This window comes from Labrus mixtus, chromosome 6, assembly GCF_963584025.1.
Source record: "Labrus mixtus chromosome 6, fLabMix1.1, whole genome shotgun sequence".
NCBI lineage: Eukaryota > Metazoa > Chordata > Actinopteri > Labriformes > Labridae > Labrus > Labrus mixtus.
In genome coordinates, this window is record NC_083617.1 from 7,883,777 (window position 1) to 7,908,880 (window position 25,104).

General features: G+C 40.8%; 1 protein-coding gene across 2 annotated transcripts in view; it reads left to right on the forward strand.

Moving 5' to 3' along the window:
* marchf8 (membrane-associated ring finger (C3HC4) 8) overlaps positions 1–25,104 on the forward strand; it is a 91,921-nt gene that overhangs the window by 49,064 nt on the left and 17,753 nt on the right. For both annotated transcript variants that reach the window (XM_061039810.1, XM_061039809.1), the window contains exon 3: positions 15,702–15,752. In XM_061039810.1, coding sequence (XP_060895793.1) covers positions 15,702–15,752 — 51 coding nt within the window. The remainder of the gene's footprint in view (positions 1–15,701; positions 15,753–25,104) is intronic.

The following is a 25,104-nucleotide window of genomic DNA, read 5'->3' on the forward strand; positions in this document are numbered from 1 at the left end:
GAAGCAGAGTCGGGGCAACAATCAATCATTGCTCATCCTGATCAGGTTAGAACATCCTCAATGTGAAAACTGAAACTCTCTGATCCTTATTCACTTGCTCATTCACAGTGCCTCAAATTAGGAATTTTTGTAAGGGACCCTGGTCTGCACTGACGCTCCCCCATGTTAACTGGTGACTGGGGCTTTACAGATCCAGTTTTAAATCTCCTGAATGTCTTCTAGACCCATCAGGTATAATCAGGCTAATAAAAGAGATCTCTACAAGGAGACAGAGGAAATGATGTCATTGCCAGGAAACAGTAAACATTACAGCACAGGTACCTAAAATCTGTACTTGAGTTAATGCACTTGGTTATTTTCAACAAAAGTTGGAGCATCTTTAGTTTAAAGGCTGTAAAAAAAAAAAAAAAAAAGTTGATGTGAAACATGTGAAACTTCTTTGTGTTAGAAGGCTAAAGTCCACGAGTGGGGCCAGTGGACCTGCAGTAAGACTGTATTTAGAGGTGAAAGCCCTCTTAGTCGAGTTACTCAATGAAAGTAAAGAGGTGCTCAGCTCTTTATCCAATAAAAACACCTGAACAGACCCCAAGCGTGAAGATAGGCTCTGGCTGAGAAACTCTCCCTTTTTGTCACTGAAACATTTCAAAACAGAAAAAAGCAGATCTGGGAAGAAGAATTATGCATCTTTTTTTTTTAACCAACATTTTGTTTTTCATCACAAAGATGAGCGGTCATTGCACATGTTCAACCCACAGACTTCACATGAAAGCATGAAAAGTCTACTCAACTCACAAGTTTGATTTAAACATGAACACACAGACAAAAGCAAGTTTTTCAGAGTTCAGTTCAACTTAAATTGATCAGACACACAGTTAGACAAAGATCAATACTGCTACAATGAAATGCTTTTTGTAACTGTCCAGCTGAGGAAATATACATGGGCTATTTACTTTCATGGAATAAATTCAAAAAAAGGAACATCCACGAGTATAACAAAGATAAAAAGGTGACTTCATCTTAAATATAGAGTATTTATATTTTATTTTGTTTGAAGTTAAAGTCGCTCTCAGATTCTGAAACTCTGCTGACAAAGTTCTGCTGTCATTACACCTTTACACTTTGCAACCACAACACCGTAATACTGGTGTCCCATAGTGTATGTCACCCTGCATCACAGCTTTAAGTAGAGAAGTAACAGCTTGTAAACAAACAGCAAACATCCTGCTGTTTGTTTACACGTCATGCTTCATCAACGCAGTAATGCAATGTGAATTCACAGACTCCCAACACTATAAGAACGTTGCTGAATCAATGTAAAAGTGAAGAGATGTAATAACAGCCGAGCTTCGTTGTGGCGCTGTAGCAATTCTACACTTTAGAAGGGGCTTTTGAGAAATGCACACGCACAGCGCTGTTCTGCCCCGCCGGCTCTGATGCTACACTGTGCCACTGGTTTTCCCCTGTTGTCAGCTTTGAACTGGAAACCTGTAAGACATTCATAACACAAGATTCAAAAAATCCTCACTAAATAATATAAGTTTGGACCATAAAAGGTATAAATCAGAGGTTAATAATCAATATGAAAGGAGGTCAATACTGTGATATAGAGTCAATGATATACAGTTTGTGTTAATACAACACAAAAACCCAGAATTCAATCCAATATGGCTGCTGATGGTGGGGCAGGCAATATTTACAGGTTTCAATGTCTAACTTGTTTTGACTCTTATTTTGAAGGCTGCATTTAAAACATCACGTTTGTTGATAGTTTGTATACTTTTGTCCTTCATAGCCAGTGTTCCCGTTCTTTAAACATTGGTAGCATATTGCCTTTTGTTGGCCTATTTCTTCTCTAAACAAGCCCTGTTATTCTTAATGACTCGTGGCTGTATTAAGAGCTTTAATCGTTGTGTTTAGACCTCAGCCTGTAGTGGTCTGTAGTGTTACTCAGTATCTGAGAGGTTGTCCTGGGCTGTAGCTTTGCCCTTGAATACAGCTGTGAGGATGTCTGTTAGAAATCACCCTCTATCATCCCGGCTTCACCTCATATCCCTCTGTGCTTTCTGGGGATTGGTGGAGCCTGCAGTAATGGCCTCTCTGATAGGTGGACAGTGGTAGTGCTTTATTACAGGTTTTTTTTTTGTGCTTGACATTTTTGCCTTAAAACAGACAGAGCTTTAGAGGAAGGAGTGAGTGTTTGCATGTGAGTGTGTCTGCGTTTGATGAGCGTGTGTGTGTGTGTGTGTGTAGTATCAGGACAGGCTTAAGCGGGGTCAGGGGGATGTGCTTTAAGGTTAAGCTCAGTGTGCAGAGCAGGGGGAGGCTATTTAAAGGAAAACACCTCCCTCTCATGAATGATTCAACAAGACTTTGCCCCTCCCCCACGTCGCATCAAGATCAGCTGGAGGAAGTGCTCGCTCGGCCAATGGGATTAAAGCACCGGATTGACTCTGTGTTTATTTGTGTGTGTGTGTGTGTGTGTGTGTGTGTGTGTGTGTGTGTGTGAGCAGCTGAGAGCAAGAGCAAGCCCGGACAAGTAGCAGCAGCAGCAGCAGCTCTTATGTTTGTGTGTCTGTGTGAAGAAAATGTAGGGCAGCCGCTCGTTCTCCCTCCCACTGCCTTCTCTCTCCCTATCTCTTCCTCTGTCTGTCTTTGTTTCTGCGCCGTGCTGCTGTAGCTGCAGTCGCCAGGGCGACGGCTGACATTGTTGCCTCAGCTCCACTTCCGTATTTGCAGTGGCTCGGCCGTCTTTCTCTCTCTCTCTCTCTCTCTTATTCTCTCCTCTCTGTCTCCACTCGCCTCGAGGATTTACAGAGGGGGCATGTAACCTCCCTGAGGAACCATTGTCTGTGTGAGGGTGGGTGTGTGTGTGTGTGTATGAGTGTGTGTGAAAGAGAGGTGAGGGGAATAAGGATCCGGACATGAATTCCTGTTGGAAAATGAAGATCCAGGTAAAGAATCTTCTTCTTTTATGCTCTTGTCTTGTTGATGTTTGTCTCGGTATACGGTGATCACTGTGTCACTGTTGTCATTGTTTACAATGATGCAGCTTTAACTCAGATGTGTGCTTTTCATCCAAATGCTGCATTAAATCATTTATGCACGCTTATTTGTTCACATGTGAGGCGCTAACAAACAAAAAAGACGATGATATAAAGAGGAAACAGGGCTCATTGCAGTTTCCATTCAGTGGTTGTTATGGTGAGGCCTTCTGTTTCTGTGGTGATGGCAGAGAGCTTCTGCTGCAGTCGCTGAGAGATGAAAGAGTTGCCAGGAATGTGTGGTTTTTTTTTATTTTTTATATTTGTCTGTGTGAGAGAGGAATGGAGAAGTGGACAGCAAAATTAGCAGAAATGTTTTTTGCTGATACCTCAATGTCTGAGGTTATTCATGTGTTTATGTATTTGGCAACATCAAATGTGTTAGTACGCTCCTCTGTTGTTTTTTTCTACATGTTGTTCTATACACATCACAATGCCTCAGGGATTCTGGATGTCATCTTAAATTCAACCCATGTGCCCAGCGTGCATGCATGACAGTTCTGTGGGTGTTTGTTTGAGGAGCGTCTGCCACCTCTCCAGTGTGAAAGGTTGACCCACTTTCTCCTACGCCTCTGCCCTTTGTTCAGGATGAGTGGGGGGGGGGCACAGATATACAGTATATGTGGCCCATGCACTTGAGAGGCCCATGAGTATTATGATATTGACTTTTACTGCAGTGCACACAGCTGCATGTTTTTTTTTTAAAACAATCATTGTTTTGTGCAGTCATCTCTTGGGGCTGTTTCCATGCTGTGACAGTGTTTGGTGCTAGATTTCCAGAATACAGGTCATTAGAAAAGACGATATCGGGTCAGATTAAGCCCACAACAACTCAATAACCCCCTCTGCTCTGTCAACAACTTTTTTTTCTCTCTTGTCTCTTTAACCCATGTGCTCTACTTTTGTTTTGTGCAAAGAGAAGGCAGCAGCTCCTGCAATGTGTGATTTTTGCAGGAACTCCATGACCACCCTACAAGGCCTCGGTTATGTGATATAAATATATATATTTTTTTCCTTCTGTCTCCAGCTAAGCATATCACATCATCGACTGATGCACCAAATCACTGAGCTTTGTGTCAAATCTGCAGCTGGGGAGTCGAGGGAGGGAGGGAGGGGGTGAGGGAGGGAGAGGGAGATTAATGCAGTCACATGTCATGGTAGAGCTTAAAACCTGTTGGAGAGAGGAGGAGGAGGAGGAGGGGATGGAGGGCGATATGAGGAAGGCTGGACAGGAGAGGATCCTATAGCGGAAAGATACATGCACACACTTGTTCTGAATCAATATGATCAACCTGAACTACAAACTCCAACTGAAACTGTTTTAGAAGAGGGTTCAGTCATGTATGAATCCTGCTTGATGGTATTATTTCTTACATATTTGTTGTTTGTGATGTAGGCCTACAGGGTTATCAGGCTCTAAATGCCCTATTGTGTGGCAGTGGCTTGCATGCTACATACTTGTTCCCGTACAAATAAACATTAAATAAACACGGTTTTGCTGTGTGCTTTTCCTGCAGCACTGTGCTAGTGTTGGGTGTTCTGCAGCTACCCACTGAGCTTCTCTATTCACAGTATCATCTTCATCTTCAGCTTATCTTTCCCTGCTGCTTTAAACCCCTGAGCATGATTTAACGTTCAGCTGCACACAGAAAACGGGGCGCTCATGCAGTTAGTATTCAGCATGCTGGATGGGGAAGATTTTTTTTTTTTTTTTTTTTTTTTATTAAAAGCAAAAAAAAAAAAAAAGAATCTTTCAAATGTTGCTAAACTTCCCTTTTTTCCCAGCAGGGGCCACAGCTAATGCTTCTCCGAGCAGCTGCCAAATGCTGCAAGCTATAAAGAAGCTATGTGCTTGGCTCAGGATGTTCACACTCACACTCTTGGTTTGAGCGTCGATGATAGAGTGTCTCTTCTTCAGGGAAGACTCACTCGATTGGTGTTTACATCGGCTAAGCCTTTTTACATGAGTCTGGGCCATTGTTTCACTTCTGAGTTTTCTTTTAAGGGCTGACCTGTTTCTTTTCTATTAGCTTTATTTATTTCTGCGAGTCTGTCGTTGAAGTCATTGTCATTATATAACAAGGGGTCTGAGGGTTCACACAGCAACAACACGGCTAATTAGCACACTACGCTGTGCTAATTAGTCTATGTGTTTCTTGACTTCTTCACACGACTCATAAATAATGACTCGTGTCATTTGGAAAAAAAAGACTCCAAGGGAGGCTAATGAGTACATATTTCACTGTACATGTAGGTCTCTTTGCTCTCTTGATAAAGTATTTCTCATATTTTACTCCACTGAACATCACCTTTACCAACATCTACTTATTTATCAGTTGTGCTGTCAGTCGGCCAATAGCTGTCTGAAATAAGCATTAGATAAGAATTCATATCTTCCATTCGCGGCAGTCACCACACTGACTCAAACTAACTTTCGGGCAGCTTGTAACAGGCAAAGCGCCGGTCCTGACAAACAGCTACGCCGCGCCCGTCTTTGAGTCAGATCAGCCATGCTCCTTTTATTATGAATAACTCAAATAAAAAAAAAAACGAATCGGACCCCCTAACCCGTACAGTGTTTCCCGATAATGACTTGAGCTATTCAGACCAAAATTGTTGTTCGTACCAGGCTGTAAACATGTTAATGTCCGCTGTCAGGGTTTGCATGGAACTTTTCTGGGCGCAAGCCTCAAGTGGACACGTGTGGAACTGCAGTTTTTTTGCACTTCATTTTTCAACACCGGAGATTGACGCTTGTTTGTTACACAATAAAAAATAAAAACAACAGTAACACAATAAAAACAAGTGCCTATCTTAGCATCCCACCAATTCCTAGCTAACATTACAAAACATTGCTTTTATCTCGTGCCTTCGGCTGATAGTTTATCTGTGTGTGTGTGAGTGTGACATGAGTATATGGTGAGTTTTCCACATATTGATGGTATTTCTTCTACAATGATGCACCATAGACGCATCAGAATGAGCCTCTACATGTCCCTGCACTGAATATGACGGTCACTGTCTCTCCTCCGCCATATCCTGTTTGGACATGAGGATGTAATTACACCCCAGATGAAGAAAGATGAGGGACAGATAGAGGAGGAGGAGGAGGAGGAACGGGGAAACCACAAGCTCACATCCTGTCGATGAAAGCGACAGTCATGCATGTTCACACACAAAAACACAGAAGATGTAGGTCTGCGGTGTTTCCTGCCTCTCCTGCAATCTCACTTTACATGTTACCTCAGTCTGATGTGTCTTTGTGACACAGACACACACAGATGCTGCAAGCTTGTACTGTTTATTTATAAACCAATGCCTCTCTTTTAGAATATACCCTTATACATGACATACATATAAGACTAAAGGTGGCCTTAGGGTTTACACGACCTGTCTTCAAACATAATGGCACTCGTCTTTATCCTTGGTTTGTTTAGAGGTCTGTGGTCAGCCAATCTCTCTGCTGTGTGCATATTTTAGATTTCACATCTGCTGGTGCTCCCCTGGTCAGCTGCCTACTCAGAGTCAGTTTGCGTTTTCTGTTTTAAGTGGCTGCTGGCCACTGACAGGGATAGGAAACCACATAAAACCCACTTCCTTTCCTGATTAGACTCTCTGTCAGGAACGTTTGTTGAAACCTGTGACCTCTGCGGGGGAGGGGAGGAGTTTAATGCAATGCTAACTCTTATCTGCCTGTTTCTCCCTGTCTGAATATTGGGCATTCTAGCTTGTATTTCAGGGCTATTATTGTGTTTACAGTATTTTCTGTCATTTGATTGGTGTGATTAGAGAAAGATTTCTCGGAGGGATCACAGTTTGACTCTTGTCTGTGAAGGAAATTCAGAGTCGGCTTGAGAGCAGCAAGTTGTGCATGCGAGAAAAGAAAACAAACAGGGTGGCCTCATTTCTAGATCTGCATTTGGCTGACTGATCAGCCCTCAGCAGATCATTTTATGCTCATGCAATTTATTTCAAGGGGAGCTTTCGGGATGTAAACAGTCACTGCTGTGTGCAGTCTGCCACTGGCTAAACTCTTATACTTCCAGTTTCTTCAAAGCTGCAGGTCCACAAGCTTTACCCCCTCTCCTGTCAGTCATTTGTCCACTAGCTTTAATCTGATCATGTGACATTATGCGCAGATCCTTTTTTTTTTATCAACATGCTCAATTAAGAATAAGATTGATATATTAAATCAATCATGCACAACACCAGACCACAAACATGCTGCAGCTGTCTGACAGTTAAATGTATACATACAGTGTCAAACAATATAGTTTAATTCCAGTAGAGTCATGATGAAGATGTCTTTTTAATTTGCTATTTCAGAAAGTGCACATCCATCAGGGTTTTTTTTTTTTAATTCAAAGTCAGACAAAAAAGGAAGTACAACTTTATAGAATCAAATGTAACACAAGGAACAGAGACACGCAGCTGTAAATGTGTACTATACTGTATATACAATATAAATAACTTTAAGGTTTTTAAGGTCTTTACACCAGATCAGGCCTTCTCAATCATACTGGGGCCAGGAACACAAGGGAACACTTTCTTTTCTATCTTTTGGAGGTGAGGAAATGAACTCTCTGCACTCACACATTCCTGGAAGGAGCTCAAATTATTCACAACAAATGAAATCCTGTGTGTGGGTGTAGTATGGAGTGTGCAGGGCCTTGAACAAAATGTTTGAAGCCCTCAATGCCACAGTGCAAGAGGCAGAGGACCATCTGTACCGTGCGTGTGCTCTTTTTAATAGTAACTCACAACAGTTAGAAAGGTTCATAAACTATGTGGATTTGGGGGAACATAACAGTACACACTATCAAATTCTTTTAATTTAGACGGCGTATCTATCGAGCAAGATAATCTTGTAGTTACTTTTGACTTGATCTTCAAAGACCTGCCCCCACCGTATTGTAAGCAAAAGTTTGTTTTTGAATGTGTTGGGTCACTGAAGAGGGAAGTGTAGATAAGCTGCCGGATGTTAAACTGTAGTGATTGGGGAAATTAGAGCCCTCCTGTGTTCAGCAGCATGCAGACGTCACTTGTGATAGACATTTAATGAATTTAAAGAGAAAGAACAGGACCGGGGGAAAAAAAAAAAAAGGAATGTGTAATTTCCTTTCCACACACACAAACACACAAACCTCAGTCCATTAATTTCACTGATTTAATTCTCTGCGACAGCCCCTCATTACCACTGTCCGATAGCTATCATTCTTTGGCTTGTCTGTCACTTACTTTATGTCCCTTCCTCCCAGTTTTCCCTACAATCTCTTGATCGCTCACTCCTTGTCCTGTTACGTTGTCAGCTGAAATCTTTGGCCCTGTTTCAACAGAGTAGCCGCCACGTGAAGTATGTTGAAGAGCTCAGTAGGGATGTGTTTGCATTAAGTTCACAGAGGTGCCATTGTTAATCGTTTATAGTTTGTGTTGGCTGGGCTGGAGGCCGACTCCCACTGCTTTTGTTAAAATTGCCCCTTTACTGGCCAGAACAGAATCAATTTTTACTGTTTGAAACCGTCCTTGACCTGCTCTTTTCTGCCTCATGGCTCGACCAATTACCACCCTAAAAAGTGCTGCATATTTACTGTGTGTGATTCCATTATTCCTAGAAAAAGCTTGTTTGTCATTACAGTATATTGTGTAGCTGCAGTCACTGATTGGCTCTTAAACGGAGGAAACAGAAGGTTTTATTTGATTATGTCCCCATTGTGACTTAATGCTGGTTTTTGTTCTTTGTTTTCTGAGCTTGGGGCTTTTTGTAGCATTTCTGGTTATATGATCAGAGTATTACAAATATTTTTGTCTTCTTGCTTGCAGCGCTGAGATCTAATGATTATATCTTCTCTTTTTACCATATAAAAATACAGCATGTTAAAGGCTCGTAGTGTTGCCCTTTTGACGTAACTATTTGTCTGAGTGTCACAATCACTCGTCTTGTTGCTGAGTAGCAGAGTACGGCAAGTCCTCTGAGAGACTGCAGGAATTAGAGGTTAGTTAAAGAAGATGACGTCAGTTTAGAAAATAGACCCAAGAAGATCTTATTTGTAATCATAAAGGAACCTTGAAAGTGTAAACGTATGCATGATATATCATGCATTTATCAGACCTTTTTGTTAGATCTGTTTTTGTTTGGTTCCCCAAGCGGTCCGCTGCATTGATGTTCTTTTGAAAAATCTCGCAACCTATTATTAGAAATGTAAAAGCTGAAGGGCTTCACGCTCTATCAGCTCTCGTTCTCGGCCCTGACCTCCCATTTCATATCTCTGTTGGAAACAAAGCTGTTGTTGGTTAGAAGCGAGTGCAGATAGGGTGTGAAACATATCTTCAATTCATGCCCAGAGTCTGTCATGACACAGTATGATGGTGCAGAAACCAGGAGGCAACGCTCACTTTTCTTTACAGAATCTGTGAACAATAAGAGAAATGTACCCACTGGCTGGGTTTATTTTAGATGGTTTTTATTTGTGAAACTAATGGCTGCTTTCAAAGCCCCTATGAGGAGAAACAGAATGAAATCAATATTTGACCTCTTTATGGGCTATGCAAATGCAAACACGACCATCAGCATGAATATTGACGAGTTCTGTAAAGTTATTTTATTTACTTCCATCGCTTCAAGAGGATGTGAGTGACTGACAGCACGATTCAGAAACAACCTTTTTTGTGTATATTTTTTTTAACAGCAAAGATTCTTGATGAGTGGTACATTTAACCATTGAAAGACAGCTGGATGAAATGTTCTGTTAAACAACTTTATTTACACATGTACAGAAGGACACCAGGTTCAGCTTTGGCCATAGGGGATCCAGAAATAAATCCAAACCAAAAATCTTGGTGGAGCTTTAACATAGATTCATCTCTCCACAAACTTTCTGATTACATTTTGGGGATTTTTTTTAGTCAATTCTGTGACACACACTTGTCAAGTCTTGTTGGACCACCGGTCTAAAACCAAAATATCTTCTCAGTTTATGGTGATACTAAGCAGAAAAGTATCACTAGTTAACATGCTTGAGGCAGCATATTTAGTGATTTGCTTTATTTAGCAACTGAAACGATTAATCAATTTGCAAATTGGGACCAATTGATTTTCATGACTGATAAAAAATGTACTGATTCTTTCAGCTCTTTCCTGCATGTACTAGTCTGAGCTGCAGTGATGAAAGTATCAAATTTCAATGATTTATTTTACTGAAACGTTTGTTCTCCCCGGCCTCTTAATCGTGATTTAATTGTAATTTATGGGGGTACATTTCATATTTGGAGTCTTTGTTGGATAAGGAGGTAATTTGGACACATCACTTTGGGCTTTGTGAAATTGATTTTTTCATAATTTTCAAACATATGAAATAAAAGGCCCATTCATTGATAATGAAAATGTTATTGCAGCCCTTCTAGTCTACAGTCAAATCTGTCACATCTTCAAGAAAGAGAGGCACGGATGGTTGATTTGACTCTAATATTTAAAAAGTGTGTTGAAGAAAGAAACTTTGGGAAGAAAGATTTCAAAGAATCCGGCTTAAATTCACAGAGGTTTTATCTTTTTGAGAATCCGTCATGAAAGCGAGCTGAGCCGTCCTCCCTGTGGGCCGAGTACAGAGCCCTGAAAGACACCACGATCCCTCTGAATATGACCTCTCCTTCGCCGCCGCGCTCTCCTAAGCTTCGTCTGCTTACAAGCTTCAGCCCTTCTGAGTCCAGTCTGAGAGTGGTGTTATCAAAGCCCGGGGCTCCGAACAGACCCACAGAGGAGGTGCAGAAAGACAGACACAGCCGACTGTGAAACCTGAAACCTTCTTTATCAGAATTATGCATGAGCTCAGAGAATAAGGCCCTTTATATTCTACCGTCATGACGGCAGTGAAGGTGACTCCCGGACCTTGTTCTGTAGGTAACACAGTTAGGGAGGAAGGTTTTGAAGGAGAGTGGGTCAAAAAGAAAGAGAGAAAGCAAAGTAATGGTCTTGATCTATTTCCTTTATTCATCTCTCCTCATCTGTCTGCAGCAGTTCAGCTCTAATCACTCCTGCCCATAGAGCCTGTCTGTCCATTTGTGGCCTTGTTATTTCACAAAAATCTCTCAGTCTGGGCATTTCTGCTTGTTACTCCATTTTTGGCCAAGAAAGAGGGATTAGGGGCAAGGCTCATCAATTTGCTCCTTTACTCGGCCTTGCCTGTTATCCTCTGTTGTCATCTGCTGTAAAAACTGAATTTATATCCTCCTTGACAATCTCACAGTTGAATTTTCTGCACAAATTGCACCCACAGAGAGCTACGTTTACCATTTTTGCAAGAATTTATAGAAGACATAGAAGACTTTAGCGACATAGAGATAGAGGAAACTGCTTCATGTTAATCTTGCAGTAAGAGGTTAAGGTCTGGCCTTATGTCTGCTTATGTCGTCATTTATTTCCTCTTTTCTGTAATAAGGAAGTGCACCTTACAGAAAGTTTGCAGATTAAAACACAAGCTTTAATACAGGTCGAGATCTGAGACAAACTGCTACACGGTTGCAACTAACATTTTAGTTTTAGACAAAATAGCACAAAGATCTTTATACAGGATTGTGATTTATCCTTTGTATTTCATTTGAGTTTGTATTGATTTTACCATAAGAACTAAAAACTCTAGTACAAATGAGACGTGATCAAGTACTCATATTTAGTGGACCAAATGAGAGAAACAAAGAGATAATCCCCTCCCAAAAAGCAAAGTTAAATATAACGAGAGAAAGACAATTCTCACCTGCTGAGAAGTCAAAGCTAAACATTTACTAACATGCATAGGGATAGGATAATACTTTATTGATTCCAAGAGGGGAAATTTAGGATGCTGCCATTAGCAAGCTGTAGCCAAAGAAGACCCGACGTGTACGAGTATATACGAATATCAAACAGTTTCTCCAGCGACAACTCGTCAAAGTCACGACGTTGCAGCGTTTACAACCTAACAGTGTAATTAGGAGTGACAGCTTTTGTGACATGGTTAATACATCTGAGTTTTGCACTTACACGTTGGCTTTATTTTTTAACACCAGAGGTTTCCACTTTGCCAATACCTCATACCCTCTTTAAGATGTCACATAAGCCATTAATGCGTTTCATCTTTGCCTAGTTTGGCTTTGGATGTTATCTGGTCTAACAACCATGCATTGAAATTCATTTTATATTCCGTCTTCTAACATCTCGGCTCTTTGATTTAAATGGAAACCTGTGTTATGTGCAATCACTGTTTGATCATAAAATATGTGTCATATAAGACATCTTTTGTGATGACTTTATCTGCACCGACAGCACATTCAAACCACATCAGGGACAAAACATGTTACATTATTTTAAAGGACAAGAAGACTTTGTTCGTCTGAATCCGAGTGCAGGTGTTGAATTATCCAAACATCGCTGGTAAAAATGTTTTATCACAACGACGGATCTCAAATGTTGTCGTCTTATCAGCATGGCCGGGAGGATCTTACTGTGTTTGTCTGACCACTATCTAGTGTGGTTTTTTTTTTTTGTGTGTAGATGTCCTCAGGCGTGTAGTGAGACAAGAGCAAAATAAGAATGCAGGGAGACTGATGGAGAGTTGGCTCACGTCACCATGGCAACTATTCACGGCAAGGACACAAGTGAAGTTCTGAGTTATTATCAATTGGAGTCATGTTTCTCTTAGAGGTGTGTGTGTGTGTGTGTGTGTGTGTGTGTGTGTGTGTGTGTGTGTGTAGTCATGGCTCGGTGAGTTTCTGGTGTCAAGGTTAATGTACTTCTTGTTTGGGCGAGGACAGCAGAGGTAACACTTAAGCTGTGACCGCCTCTGAACAGCACGAGGAAAGATCTCAGGGTCAACATCTCTACATTTACAAATTTCCCTGTTTATCACAATAATATAATAATAATAACCTTTGTTTATATAGTAGTGCACATTTTCCAAATCCAAGCCTCCAGAAGGCAGCAGAATTAAAGAGGCAGGTCATACAACAATAAGCAAAAGCAAAGATTAAGAAATGACAAACAAGGGGACAGAGTGGTTGCCCTTTCAGTAAACTCTCTGCCCCCTTAAGTTTTCAGCCTTGAATTTAAAACACATGGAAGAAGTCTGCCCCAGGAGAGAAAGGTCATATGGAGAGCCTTCAACGTAATCAGTAAAATCTTAAAAGCAAAAACCATACCAGTGTGAAGACGATAAATCAGGAGTGATGTGATCATGTTTTTTTTAGTTCTGGTTGAAAGCCTGAGCTGAGTTCTGTCCACTGTTCAGGACTCGGCTGTAGAGTTATCAAGGCTTTGTTCGCTCTCAAGTGAATAACATGCAATATTTCATGGTTTTTCTGGCAGAAATCAACTTGGTTTTTTTTAGAGTTTTTCCAACACTTTGGGCCCGTCTGGAATATTTCAACTACTATTCAATGAATATCTCAAAAGATTTTTCTTTCAGTAAAATGTATCTCAGTACATTTCTCCAAAAAGAGCTAGACTTTACTCTTTGTTATATTATTTAGAGAGACCCAACACAGATGCAACAAGAACATGCACTTGGTGACATTTGGTAACTGGCAGGGGGAAAAAAACATCCTTTTATAAAAAGCAGAGACCTCGAACAAAACCAGACTTATCAGTGAACAGCCATCTGCTGCGACATGATTGAAAATGAAGGCGAAAGAGAATCACGATTAACCTTCAGAGGATAAGGCAACATCTGCCAGATTTTAGAAAACGTAAATGAAGGAGCTTGAATTTTGTGAACTGTTGTACCATTCCTGTACTTTAATACTTGTATTCTCTAATATTCTGGTTATAAAATAAAGCTGCAATGTCTTGTTTATTGTGTGCAATGCACCTGAAGGATGTTTAGTTGTTGAGAAGGATGAATAGTTGCCCTTTAATAGTTAAATGTTTCTCTTCTTTGTGGACTTTTTAAAACACTCTCCCATTAGAGGAGTTCCCATGCAAAGACTTGTTTGTGTCCAGCGCAGGGCAGCCCTGGTGTGAACTCCGCATTATGTAACCATGATTGATTACTCATTAAAGGACCACATACGGCTTTAATATGGACACTGAATGCAGTGCAACACCCTAGTGGCTGTTTGTCGCAAACTGGGAACACTGAGTGAGAATCGAGGATCATTAAGCCTCAAAACAAAACTTGACTGCACAGTGCTGACAGTTTTGGCCTGTTTCTCTCTCTCTCGCTCTGGGTTATGATACAAATATTGTGACACCATTCGATTTGGAGCTTGGACAGATTTGAATGTAGTCAGCTTGCTGTCTTTTGTCTCAAGCCAGAAAAATGTGATTTAACGACTTGAAATGCTCACAGGCGCCTGAGCTGCTGAGAGATGTGGTTTTGCTCCTCATTAGGAGAAGAACCATGAAACAGTGTTCTCTATCCCCCTGTAACCAACGAGAAGACTTCTTCATTCATACTGCCAAATCTACACTATGGAAACCTTTGCATTACATGCCTCTGCTGATGGCAATGTCATTTTTTAAGCTAGCAGCTTGGCTCCAGGCAGTATTCTCTCTGTCTGCACATTTACTACTTATTTCCAGTCTGTTGTATCTCAACGACTACAAGATCGATTCGCTTGTTTCCATGTTTCCGTCTGAATAATTTGTAATAACTTAATTTGGAGTCCCTGACTTTTCATGCCACCTTTATTGGATCCCAAATGACCAAATACCTGCAAAATAAAGGACAAAAAAAACACACACACACAACATAAAAGCCCTCTTTGTTTAGTACTTTTTAGATTGACCTGTTTTATGTTGAGATCCTGTGTTGAAACTGCGATCTGTTTTTATGCTGCCGTCTTTACATAATACAGGACGTGCAATTCTTACTCCATTTAAACATATTTACAAAGGAATACTTTTTTATTTATTGAACATAGTATTTTGGAACGCTTTTAGAGTTTTTAATCTGCTGAGCCCTGCAAGGCTCAGGTAAGAAAACGATAAAAAAAAAATCATTTGCAAATCCATCGCCAAGGTTTACACATCCTTGTGCACAGATTTTCAATCTGTGGTGCGGGGTTTACTAAAGTGTGCGCACAGATTTATGAACATGCAACGCTGAATCGATCTTTGTCTATAGCCTCCTTGTCTTCTGTCATGCATCAGTTTGAACTTTAAATATTCCTATATCTCTCTTGGTATGAGCGTTAATGCATGTAAACAACTTTTGTATCTGATCTGCGCCACTTTATGTGGACGGGAAGTAATGAATACCATATGACAAATGACTAAACGTTTGCTTAACACTTATATGCAAATCATGAAATACCAAAGTTTTTTCATCGGCCAAGTGTAACTTTTGTCTCTTCAAAATATGATGTAAATTGCACAGGTCATTGAAACGTTTTTTACAGACCCATCAGGTCGTTGTTCTGCATTTAGATGAATAGGTCTTTATTCTGACACAGCATAAATGTTGTTTTGTTAACAGTCTGTCTGTTTGTTTGTATGTTTGCAAATATCTCCTTTATGCGTCTGTTCCGTTTGAAATTGTCGACTCACTGTACAGCACAAACACAGTGGTCTACAGATAGTCACCATGGGCTGTATGCCAGTCCTTAGTGTGCAGAAAATGTGCAGGTTAGAGCATCTCTTTCTGAATGTACTTTTTCACTCACTGGAGCTTTCTCTGTTCTTCTCTTTCACAGAATGAAAAGCCTCTGGGTCATTCTGCCAGCAGGTCCAGCAATATATCAAAGGTGAGCAATGCACACAAATGGAAAAATCTGAATGAATGATGTACGGTCTTTCACCGCCACAAAGAGAGAAAAGAGTGGGAGCATAAAGACAGGAGGGCGGCTGTGAGGTGAGCTGTGGAGGAATGCAGCGATTGACAGGAGAGATGTACGACGTGCAGTCGAGTGAGAACAGCTGATAGATAACCTGCCTCCATCACGTCACATCGTCCCAATCAGAGCCGCCTCTCTGATCATCCTCCGGAGAGCAGACGTGTCTTTACACCTCAGCTCTTCAGCTCACTGTGGCTTTCTGTCAAGACAGCCCGTCAACTCTCAGCGACTCCCAGTCTTTTTCTGTTTTCCCCTCGTCTTTCCTCCCCGCTTTTTTCCCCATCGCTCCCTCAGGCAAAGCTAGAACCTGCGATCGAACGTGACTCCAGGGTTTGAGTCCACGTTCTCCTGAGCCTCTTATAGGATAAACTCTTTACTGGTGCTAATAGATGTCAGGGTCACTTCATCGGCACGGGACCACTCTGGGAATAACGTTTGATCCCTGAACCAGTCGGTCTTTAAACGTGAGCAAGGCCAACGTTCTAGCACCCAAGAAGTACCAATTAGTATTTCCATGGTAAACGTCATAGGTTAACATAAATAAAGCTACATTTCCCAAAATGTTTAACTAATTATTTAACTGTTAACAAGGTTTAGTTTGGTTTCTACAGTGAGGATAGTGTCAGTCTGGAGCTGCTGTAGAAGGAGAGTTTGGTTTGATGGATCAATCAAGCCTAAAATAGCTTGAAGCTGGAACAGATTGATTTTCGTCGGGCCTTGTTTGGCTCAGATATTGATCATCCAGATGAGCTGGGGACATTCCAGTGATTTTAAAGTCTAGTTTTGAAAAGAAAGGCTATCACTAGTTTGGTCTGGTCTGAAAAGTCTGCAGCCATATCTGTCCTATCTGTCCAGTATGTTCCCAGTTCATTGTAGTAGTTGTATGGTCAATAAATAGTCATAAAATGGTGAAGATGTAAATCTGTGTTCCCCAAAGCCAAAAGATGACATCCTCAAATGTCTTGTTTTGTGCTCAACTGAATCAGAGAATTTCAACTTCTTCATCCTTAAAAACACATACACAAAATGAATTAATGATTTGCAAAATAGCTGGCCATCAATTCAGACTTTCTTTTTTTTAAAGATTTATTAAGAATTGCATGTCTAGTTGTTTTACTGGTTTCTTTGTACAAACACAAACACAAGATGGCCGAGTGCCAGCTATCTCATCCATAAAGGGAAGGGGTGGGTTTCATTTGTTGGCACTTTCTGGACTCGATGCTTTGTCATTGAACGACCTACCTACACTGCCAATAAATATGTGTGAAATGGAGTGACAGGAATAAAGTATGAACACGTCTCTTATGTTTGACAGCTTTAATTAATAATCAGCGGCCTCTCTGCCAGCTGGTGTTTCCTACTCTTTCCTAAAGGGAAATACCACTGACTGACAGGTCTTAAATCTGTATTAACTGTTCTCTGGGTGGTGAAGTCCGCCGAGAGTCTCGATTGTTAAAGAGAGTGAGTAAGGTTGAGACTGGAGAAGTTGCTGTACAATCCTGGATGATATTGTAAAAGAACAGTGGACTTTTATTTAAGCAACCCTCGTCATAAGCTGCAGACAAAGGGCTGAAGATAATCACAGCCATGTCGATATTCAGTACAACAGTCTGACCTTTTTATGGTGATATTTATGTTATAGAGGGATCCAACAGCCGATTTGTGGCCGCCGACATCTTGCATTGGCCGCAATAGCTACAGTGGCAACTCGGCACCCGTTGCTGTCTACAGACTGTGACCGCAGCGTAGATAGTTGGATTAAAAACATTACACAGCTGCTGATGACTCTAAACAGGCCATCGTTACATTTATTTGATTATACACATCGGATGACACAGTATAATATAATGTTATAACGTTATTCTGCTCAGTTTAATCAATCAACTGATGCATTAAATTGTCAAAGACAGTTGCGTTATGAAATACATTTATATAGATATTTATTAAGTGTTTGTTCCATTGGATGGATACAATAGGATAAGATACGATGGATAGATGGATGTACTTAAGAATAAATACAAAGTAAATAAGCCAAACAAAGACATGAATGTTACATTTCACAATTGTTCACAGAGTCCACCTCAGTAATGGCGGCTTGTCAACTTTTGGTCATTCTTCAGATCAGTCTATACAACAGCTTGCAAGCAACATTTTGTTTTTAGTAAAAAGCAAGTATCAACAGATTTGTTGATGTGATCTTTGATTTTGATCCACCATCGCAGCGTTCCTCGTAAAACAACTCTTGCAGAGGTAACAGAGATGAAACTGTGGAGAAATGGCGTAACGCAATGTGAAATCAGACACTGGGACTGAAGGTATCACGCCGTTGTGAGGTTCAGTTTGAAAGCGCAAAGGTTTAGTGACAGTGGAGTTTTGTTAGGGCACTGTACAAAAATCATAATGTCAAAAGAGCTATAATTAAAAGTCCCAATGCTGTTGTACACTCAGCGAGACAAGAGTGCCTCTTGTCCAATCACATCACTTACTCTGAAGTTACTGATGTATAAAGAGGGTGATGAGGGACGATGAAATATATACATTTTTAATTAACGCACCATCGGGAATCTGAATATGATCTGTGGGAGAATCTTTGCAGTTTCCCTGCGCTCTGCAGAATGAGACGGAGGATTTTCATTTTCCAGCCCCAAAATGTTCTTTTATTTAAATCAAATGAAATGTCGGTCGAGTTCATTCATGATTTAAAGAGCTGTAAAATAAAAGATGAAGACGGATGTACAGCTGGTAAGAACTACGGTTCATTCACGCGTGTGCCTTGTCTGTTCGGGTTGTCATGAGAGTGGAACAGATGATCTTGACCGACACGCGATTGTTGTCGTTCGTTTCCACATGAGCTACAGCCAGACTGAAAAACCGGGACACCAAACAAACCCTGAACTGCTTTTGCGTGGCACCGAGTCAGGTTGAATCACATCAGCTTGTGTCGGATCAAATCAAAAATGAATGCGCTCGTATCTGATTGTTGACCTACTTAAATGATTCCACTCTACATAAATAACCACAGCGTCGGCCAGAGAGGAATATTTCATAACATCTCCTGCTTGGCACCACAGTCTGAACAGTCTGCATAATTGTGTGCTTGAATACTCAAACGGCCAAAAAAATGCTGCTCATTCTGTCAAAGAGACTGTTGTTTCTTTTTCTTCTTTCCAGATTTCTTCTGTTGGCAGCAGCTTAACTAGTTGTGTTTTTGTAAAAAGAACAGCGTTCACCTGTTTGAGAATGACTCAGAAAAATCTCCAGCTGACTGCAACACACATCTGTAGTAGACACACATAACAGGAGAGAGAGAGAGAGAGAGTATATAATAAGAGGAAAACAAGCGGCAGCGATTAGCTGTGGGCTGAATTGTTTCATAAAGATGATATTGCCTCCATCAGTGTGCTTTGCCACTGTGGAGGATTTAGGTGTAGGTTTTAAAGTATAAATTTAAACATAAATCCAAAAACAAAAACTCATTATCTCACGTCTGCTCTCAGTTTATGTGTTCATTGATTCATTCTTCAGAAGCTGCCTGTTATCGACCTAGAGAGAAGCGGTGTGTAGAATTGTGACAGAAAAGGTGAACCTGAGGCTGAAAATTCAACATATTGGTTGCATCAAAAAATGGCTCGGTGTATGGAATATAAAAGCAGCTCCGACAGCTTTAGTAGACCCAGGACTGCCCGTTATTTGGCAGGAGTTGATCTCCCACTCGGCGAGGTCAGGAGGCTTAGCTGTAGCCGTTTCTCTCTTTAGCACGGTGCCAGGGAGCTGTGCGATGCCTCCTACTCTGTTTGGAAAGGATTAAATTATTACAGTCGTCGTAACGACACAAAGCGGCGACCCACCGCTCCGTGGGCCGCCGCTGATAGTGAGCCAAACATCTGGTGCTGCCCTAAAATTCAAGCTGCTGACGTTTTGCAGCGTTTCAGGATCTGTTGCTGCAGAGCACAACCCGAGTCTGTCCTCCAGATCCCATCAGGAGCTGGTCTGGTGCTGTGCTCAGCTTAGTAGTCCTTAGATATTGAAAGCAGTAAGTGAGCCAAGCTACTGTTTTGATGAAGTGGAGTTGATTTTTAATTTATTGGACCACACCGTGGTTTGTTTTCTTTTCTTTTTTGAATTGCTCAATTTGGCAGCATTTCTCATTTTTTGAGGTCTTAGTCTTTGGAGAGACATGACTTAAATTGGTGATTACAAAATGCTTTTGGTGGCCTCTAGCCTTCAGTTATTGTATCTTCAAAATTGGAAAATAACAATGTAATGGAAAAATATATGTTCTTGCTTATGCATTTAACACATACGAATTTCTGCTTGCACAGTGGAAAAATCAAAAGTAACACGTACACAAAACAACACACGAACATAACTGTCATGAGATAATTATAGGCAAGTCTCTAGGCAGATTAAGACACATCAACGTGACTCAACCAATGAGAGTGCCCTGCTTTGCGAAGTCTGGTATAAATGTCTCGATGAAACCGCTCCCGAGCGGGATTCTGCTATGCATTTGTGCTGATTGTCACTCCTGTATAAGTTTCCCCCTTTTGCAAAAGAAACCCTTTACACTCGAGCAATAAAATACACACAGACAAACGGTTTGACTTGAGATCTTTTGTTAAATACAGAAAAATCCACGACAACAACAACAATAAACTGGTATTCACAATCAATGCTATGCTGCTGAATCTAAGATATAAGGAGCTACAAGTATAATGAGTATTTTTGTAAGTAATGTATTAGCAGATTATTGTTTAATTAAAGAATTGTTTTGTTGTTGTTGTTGTTTGTTATTGTTTGTTAGAGCTCCAGTTGATCAAAGCAGGTTGCATGGTTTGATATCAAAAGATAACAGCGAAGCAGCATATACTCACTCTGTTGAGCTATTGAGCTGGCTCTTGTGGCTTCAGTAAAGGAGGCTTTGCTTTGCTTTACGTTAAACTAATCTAAACTAAGCTATGTGAAGCCGTTTCTGGCACGAGCGTCGCGTCAACATCTCCACCTTACACTTGGTAGTGATGTAAATAAACCTGGCTCTACCAAAATGTCAAAAGCTCAGTCTCAATCAGAGGATAGAGTTTGCTCTGTTATGACAAACACCGACCATGTGGCACGGTTCAACTGCATAAAAGAAGTCAAAGAAGCTACCTTGTGGACCCCCTTTTTGAAACCTTCATTTCACCATTACATTTGGACATTGCCGTTTTGTTTTTGTGGAGCCAGAAGTGACCTTCTTTCAGAGTTGATACAAATTATCGTGTCCCTGCTCTGGTTGAGAAGTTGATTGTAACTTGTCAATCCAAGCCAAGCACTAAAGCAAACCCTGCTTTATGAGAACATCATTTCCCAAATTTAAAGCATGCTGTAGCTTGATACTTAAACTTGAAGTAGGGGTTTTTGATTGAGCTTACATTCTTCCTTTGAATCTCCAAAAAGACAGAAAGTCAACTTGGATTGTTTTCCAAGCAAAGAGAAGTAAATGTTTTACTCACAAAGTTACTAGAGTGTAGTGATATTTAGATTTGAAGTGATATCAATGAGGACAAACAGACCCTGGAAACCTTGAGATATGGCTGTAGCATCGTCAAGGTCAAGTATTTTTTTTTTTCGATGCTTATCTCCAGTTGTTTTTCCTTGAGCATCTTGTCAACATCCCGTCCATTCACTTAGTGTGTTTAGCTTGTGTTCAGCATGTTCGAAGCGTCTCGCTGGGAGGCACTGCTTCATTGTCCCTGTTAGATTTGAAAGGTTATTCTTTGAAAGGCCCTGGTGGCTACAGAATTAGAGCTGCAGCTCTCCGCAGGTACAGATGGTGACTGTGAAAGAAAAATGGAAGCAGAGGTTATAGTAAGATTTCAGAAAAAGCTAAAACACATGAAAAAGAGGGTAATTTATGCATTTTGTGAAGAGTTTGTGCGAGTGCTTGGGAAGAAAGGTTAAAGAAGTAGTTGTGATAATGAATGGGAGGCTCTTTAACCACACACAATAAACAGGTGTTCATACAGGGAGGCTATGATGCAAGGCTAGATTTTATTTTTAAGTTGTCCACCATTTAAAAAAAAAAAAAAAAAGTCAGCAGTTGTTGAAGTATCATCTCATGCTGTTTTAGTTACCTTTTAAACTCGGGCACTCATTCACTCATCAAAAGCTCTCATCTCGTCAGAAGCCAGTTATGAGGAAGCAGATGTGTAATAGAGGTCTGAAGAGCCACAGACAGTTAGAAAGTTAAACATTGCTTTATCTACCATGTTATCATCACTCTGTGGATTGATTCTGCTCAGACTGTGATCTGTTGCGTTAACTCACAGGAGGTGACATGACTGATTAACAAAGGCACAACAGCACTCCCAACACTTTGTCATGTCATTTGTGTAAAAGGAACCATTTGCATGCTTTTTAGTGTGTCGTTCCAGAGTAATCAATTTTCATGTAACACTTCATCAGCAGTGAGAGAACAGCACTTTACAAACTCGACCACATGACATCGAATTTGAAGTTACACAGAGACACACTTGTCCCCCAAATAATGTGCAAGGCAAGATCAAAGCAGAGGTATTGGAGAGAACATACGCGCACAAATCCACAAAAAAAAGTCAAGTTTAAAGCTTCTGTGAGGGACTTTGGGTTTTTCTTGATTTTGGCGCCCCTTGTGGACAAAGTGGTTTGTATTATCCATTTTCTGATTTTGTCTTGTACACATGTGCAAGTCATGTTTTTCCATCAAAAAATGCATCCATCTTTCTTTAAACTGTGAAGTATACCTCTCATGGTGAGTCTTTTACTTGGAAAATGTAATGAAATGCTGTTTTTAGCATTTCTGTGTAACAGTACTTACTTTGTCTGACACCTACCCAGCTGCAGCGACTTCAGACATTGATAATAACAACTGAGAAATAATCAGTCTGCTTCATGACGGTCTCATTTGCTTTTTTAGCTCATAAAGAGGAATCGGTATACATTTCAGTCTGTTTCATAACCATCTAAAAACTCCTCACTGGAGCTTTAAAGCAAAAATATGAGAGAAAACACTATAATGAAATAAAAGGTGTGATTGGAGTTATTTTGTTTTAAGTTGATTTTTTATTTATTTAAAAGCTACAAGAAGAACTGTTTCCCTTGATTTCGCGTGTGAGGGCTTTCCTCATATTTATGACTCTCAGAGGGAGAGCTGCTTGCTCAAAGGCATGGCAACAAAAGAAACGTAATAAAAAAAGATATACTTTATTAATCCCAGAGGGACAATTTAATCTCGTAATTGAAAAGTGCTGCTCACAGATAGGCACAAACAGGACCCTGTGGACATGCATTAATGTTAAAGTGAGGGGGCTGCACTCAGATGAGCACCTCTCGAAGTTGGGTAGTGGGTGCCATGCTCAAGGGCACATCTGAAGTGAGCACCTCTCTATTCCCACTTTGTCGTTTCTCCTCCTCTCTATGCTGCTTGTTTTACATCCATAGTCAAGACTCCTGCAGCAACCCGGAAATTCTACAAATAAAACAAGGAAATGGAATTAAATATTCAAGATAAAGATTTAGAGAGGCTGCAACCTTGGAGGAAGAATTCTGAACAAAAATAGAAAGGAGAGGGGCTGTGTGTGTGTGTGTGTGTGTGTAATGCTGGCTAAAGTGTAGCTCTTCATGTAGACAGAAAAAACGGGTAAGGGCACATTGAATTTTTCTATCGATTGGTGTCAGGCCATGAGCCATAAATTCCCCCTTAGTTAGAAGAGCAATCAATAGGTAATTAGTCTCTTATTGAAATTACCAGACCCCCCTCGTCTTTACCTTAGAAACCTAAACGCCATCTGGTCCCATTGTTTACAGTCTGTCCATAACTAGTCTGCATTCTTGCACTCCTGAAGAGCTGTGGGACATTTGATACAGTGTTAAAACAATAGTCCTTAATTTGGGGAAATGCCTTATAGGCTTTCCTGTTGACAGATGAGGAGATTGATAACTCTCGTGTGCTAAACCAGGATTTGGTTAGCTTAGCATAAAGCCTAGAAGCTGTACTGAAAAAGCTTGCCTGCAGCTTTGTTCGGCAAAGATATATATTAGATGAATCAACAGTGGGCACATTTCTGTGGTCTTCATCCATCCAGGACTTTAATTCAACGTGTCTAATTAAAACATCATGAGCAACTTTGGGAAAAGAAGAGCAAAAAGTCAAATTTGCCTTTAAACTATCTTGCCAGGGAAAGGGAAAAGGCACTCTCATTAAACACATGAACATGCTGTGCCTCACCTGTGGCGCAGGATGAGTCCACTAAGAGGCAGTGAGTGCAGACACAGCGTGCAGTCAGGAAGAAGGTTATTAGGCAGGTCGGCGTGAAACGTCTTCAAGCTCTTCAAGCTCTTCCTTTTGGATCAAGCTTTGAATTCAAAATAACTACCTTAAAATCCAGAGTGTAAGTCACACGGGTACGTAAGACAAAGTCTAATTTAGGAGCTCTCCTAGAGGGAAAAACGCTCCACTCTGTCTTGCTGAGTGACGCCTTCCATTGCGTTCAGCAAAGTCCAAAACATGCGGCTTCTGTGCAGCTGTGAAGCTCTTTTAGTACCATCTGTTTTTGCCATGTGGATTTTTGCAACCGTGCTAGCTAGCGGTATGATCGTTGAGCTCTCAGCCTACGGTAATGTTGATAGTTGTGAAGTACAGACCCCGCAGCCCACGACCAAATGTCCTGCACACGTTGCTGGGTCACAATGAGGAGTCTTTTCAGTCCTACCAGCGCTCCACAAGGTTTGTCTCCTTAACAGTATGTCGCCTACAACTTAAACAACAACTGCCCGTGTCGTAATCCCAAGAGAAGCTGGGACTGACGAGCCGACATTCATAACAATAAGTGAATAACTCCTTATTATTAGTTGACTTGGTTTTTAAATAAGTATCTTTATCTTAATCCTCGAGGTTCTCTCAGTAAGACAAAAAAGTGATCAGACCTTAAACAAAAAACCCAAATTGAAGTTATTAACCGGAAACTATTAAGACCATTTTAAGTAAACGTCTCTGTATAATAAACCCTGGTTGCAAAGCCACAGAAGATGTTGTTATTTTGATTACCTCAGCCTTGTACCTGACGGCACATCTGTTTGTAAATTCTCCGTGGAGGTTGAACAAGTCCTCAGCTCCACATCCTCCAGCTGTGTCTGACTGCGCGCCTCATTCTTCATAACGCTCCCTCTGTCTCGCAGTCTGTCTCCTCCGTGGCAGCCTGGTGCTTTTGCTCGCTCTGTGACGCACTGCAACAGATTTTGCCTG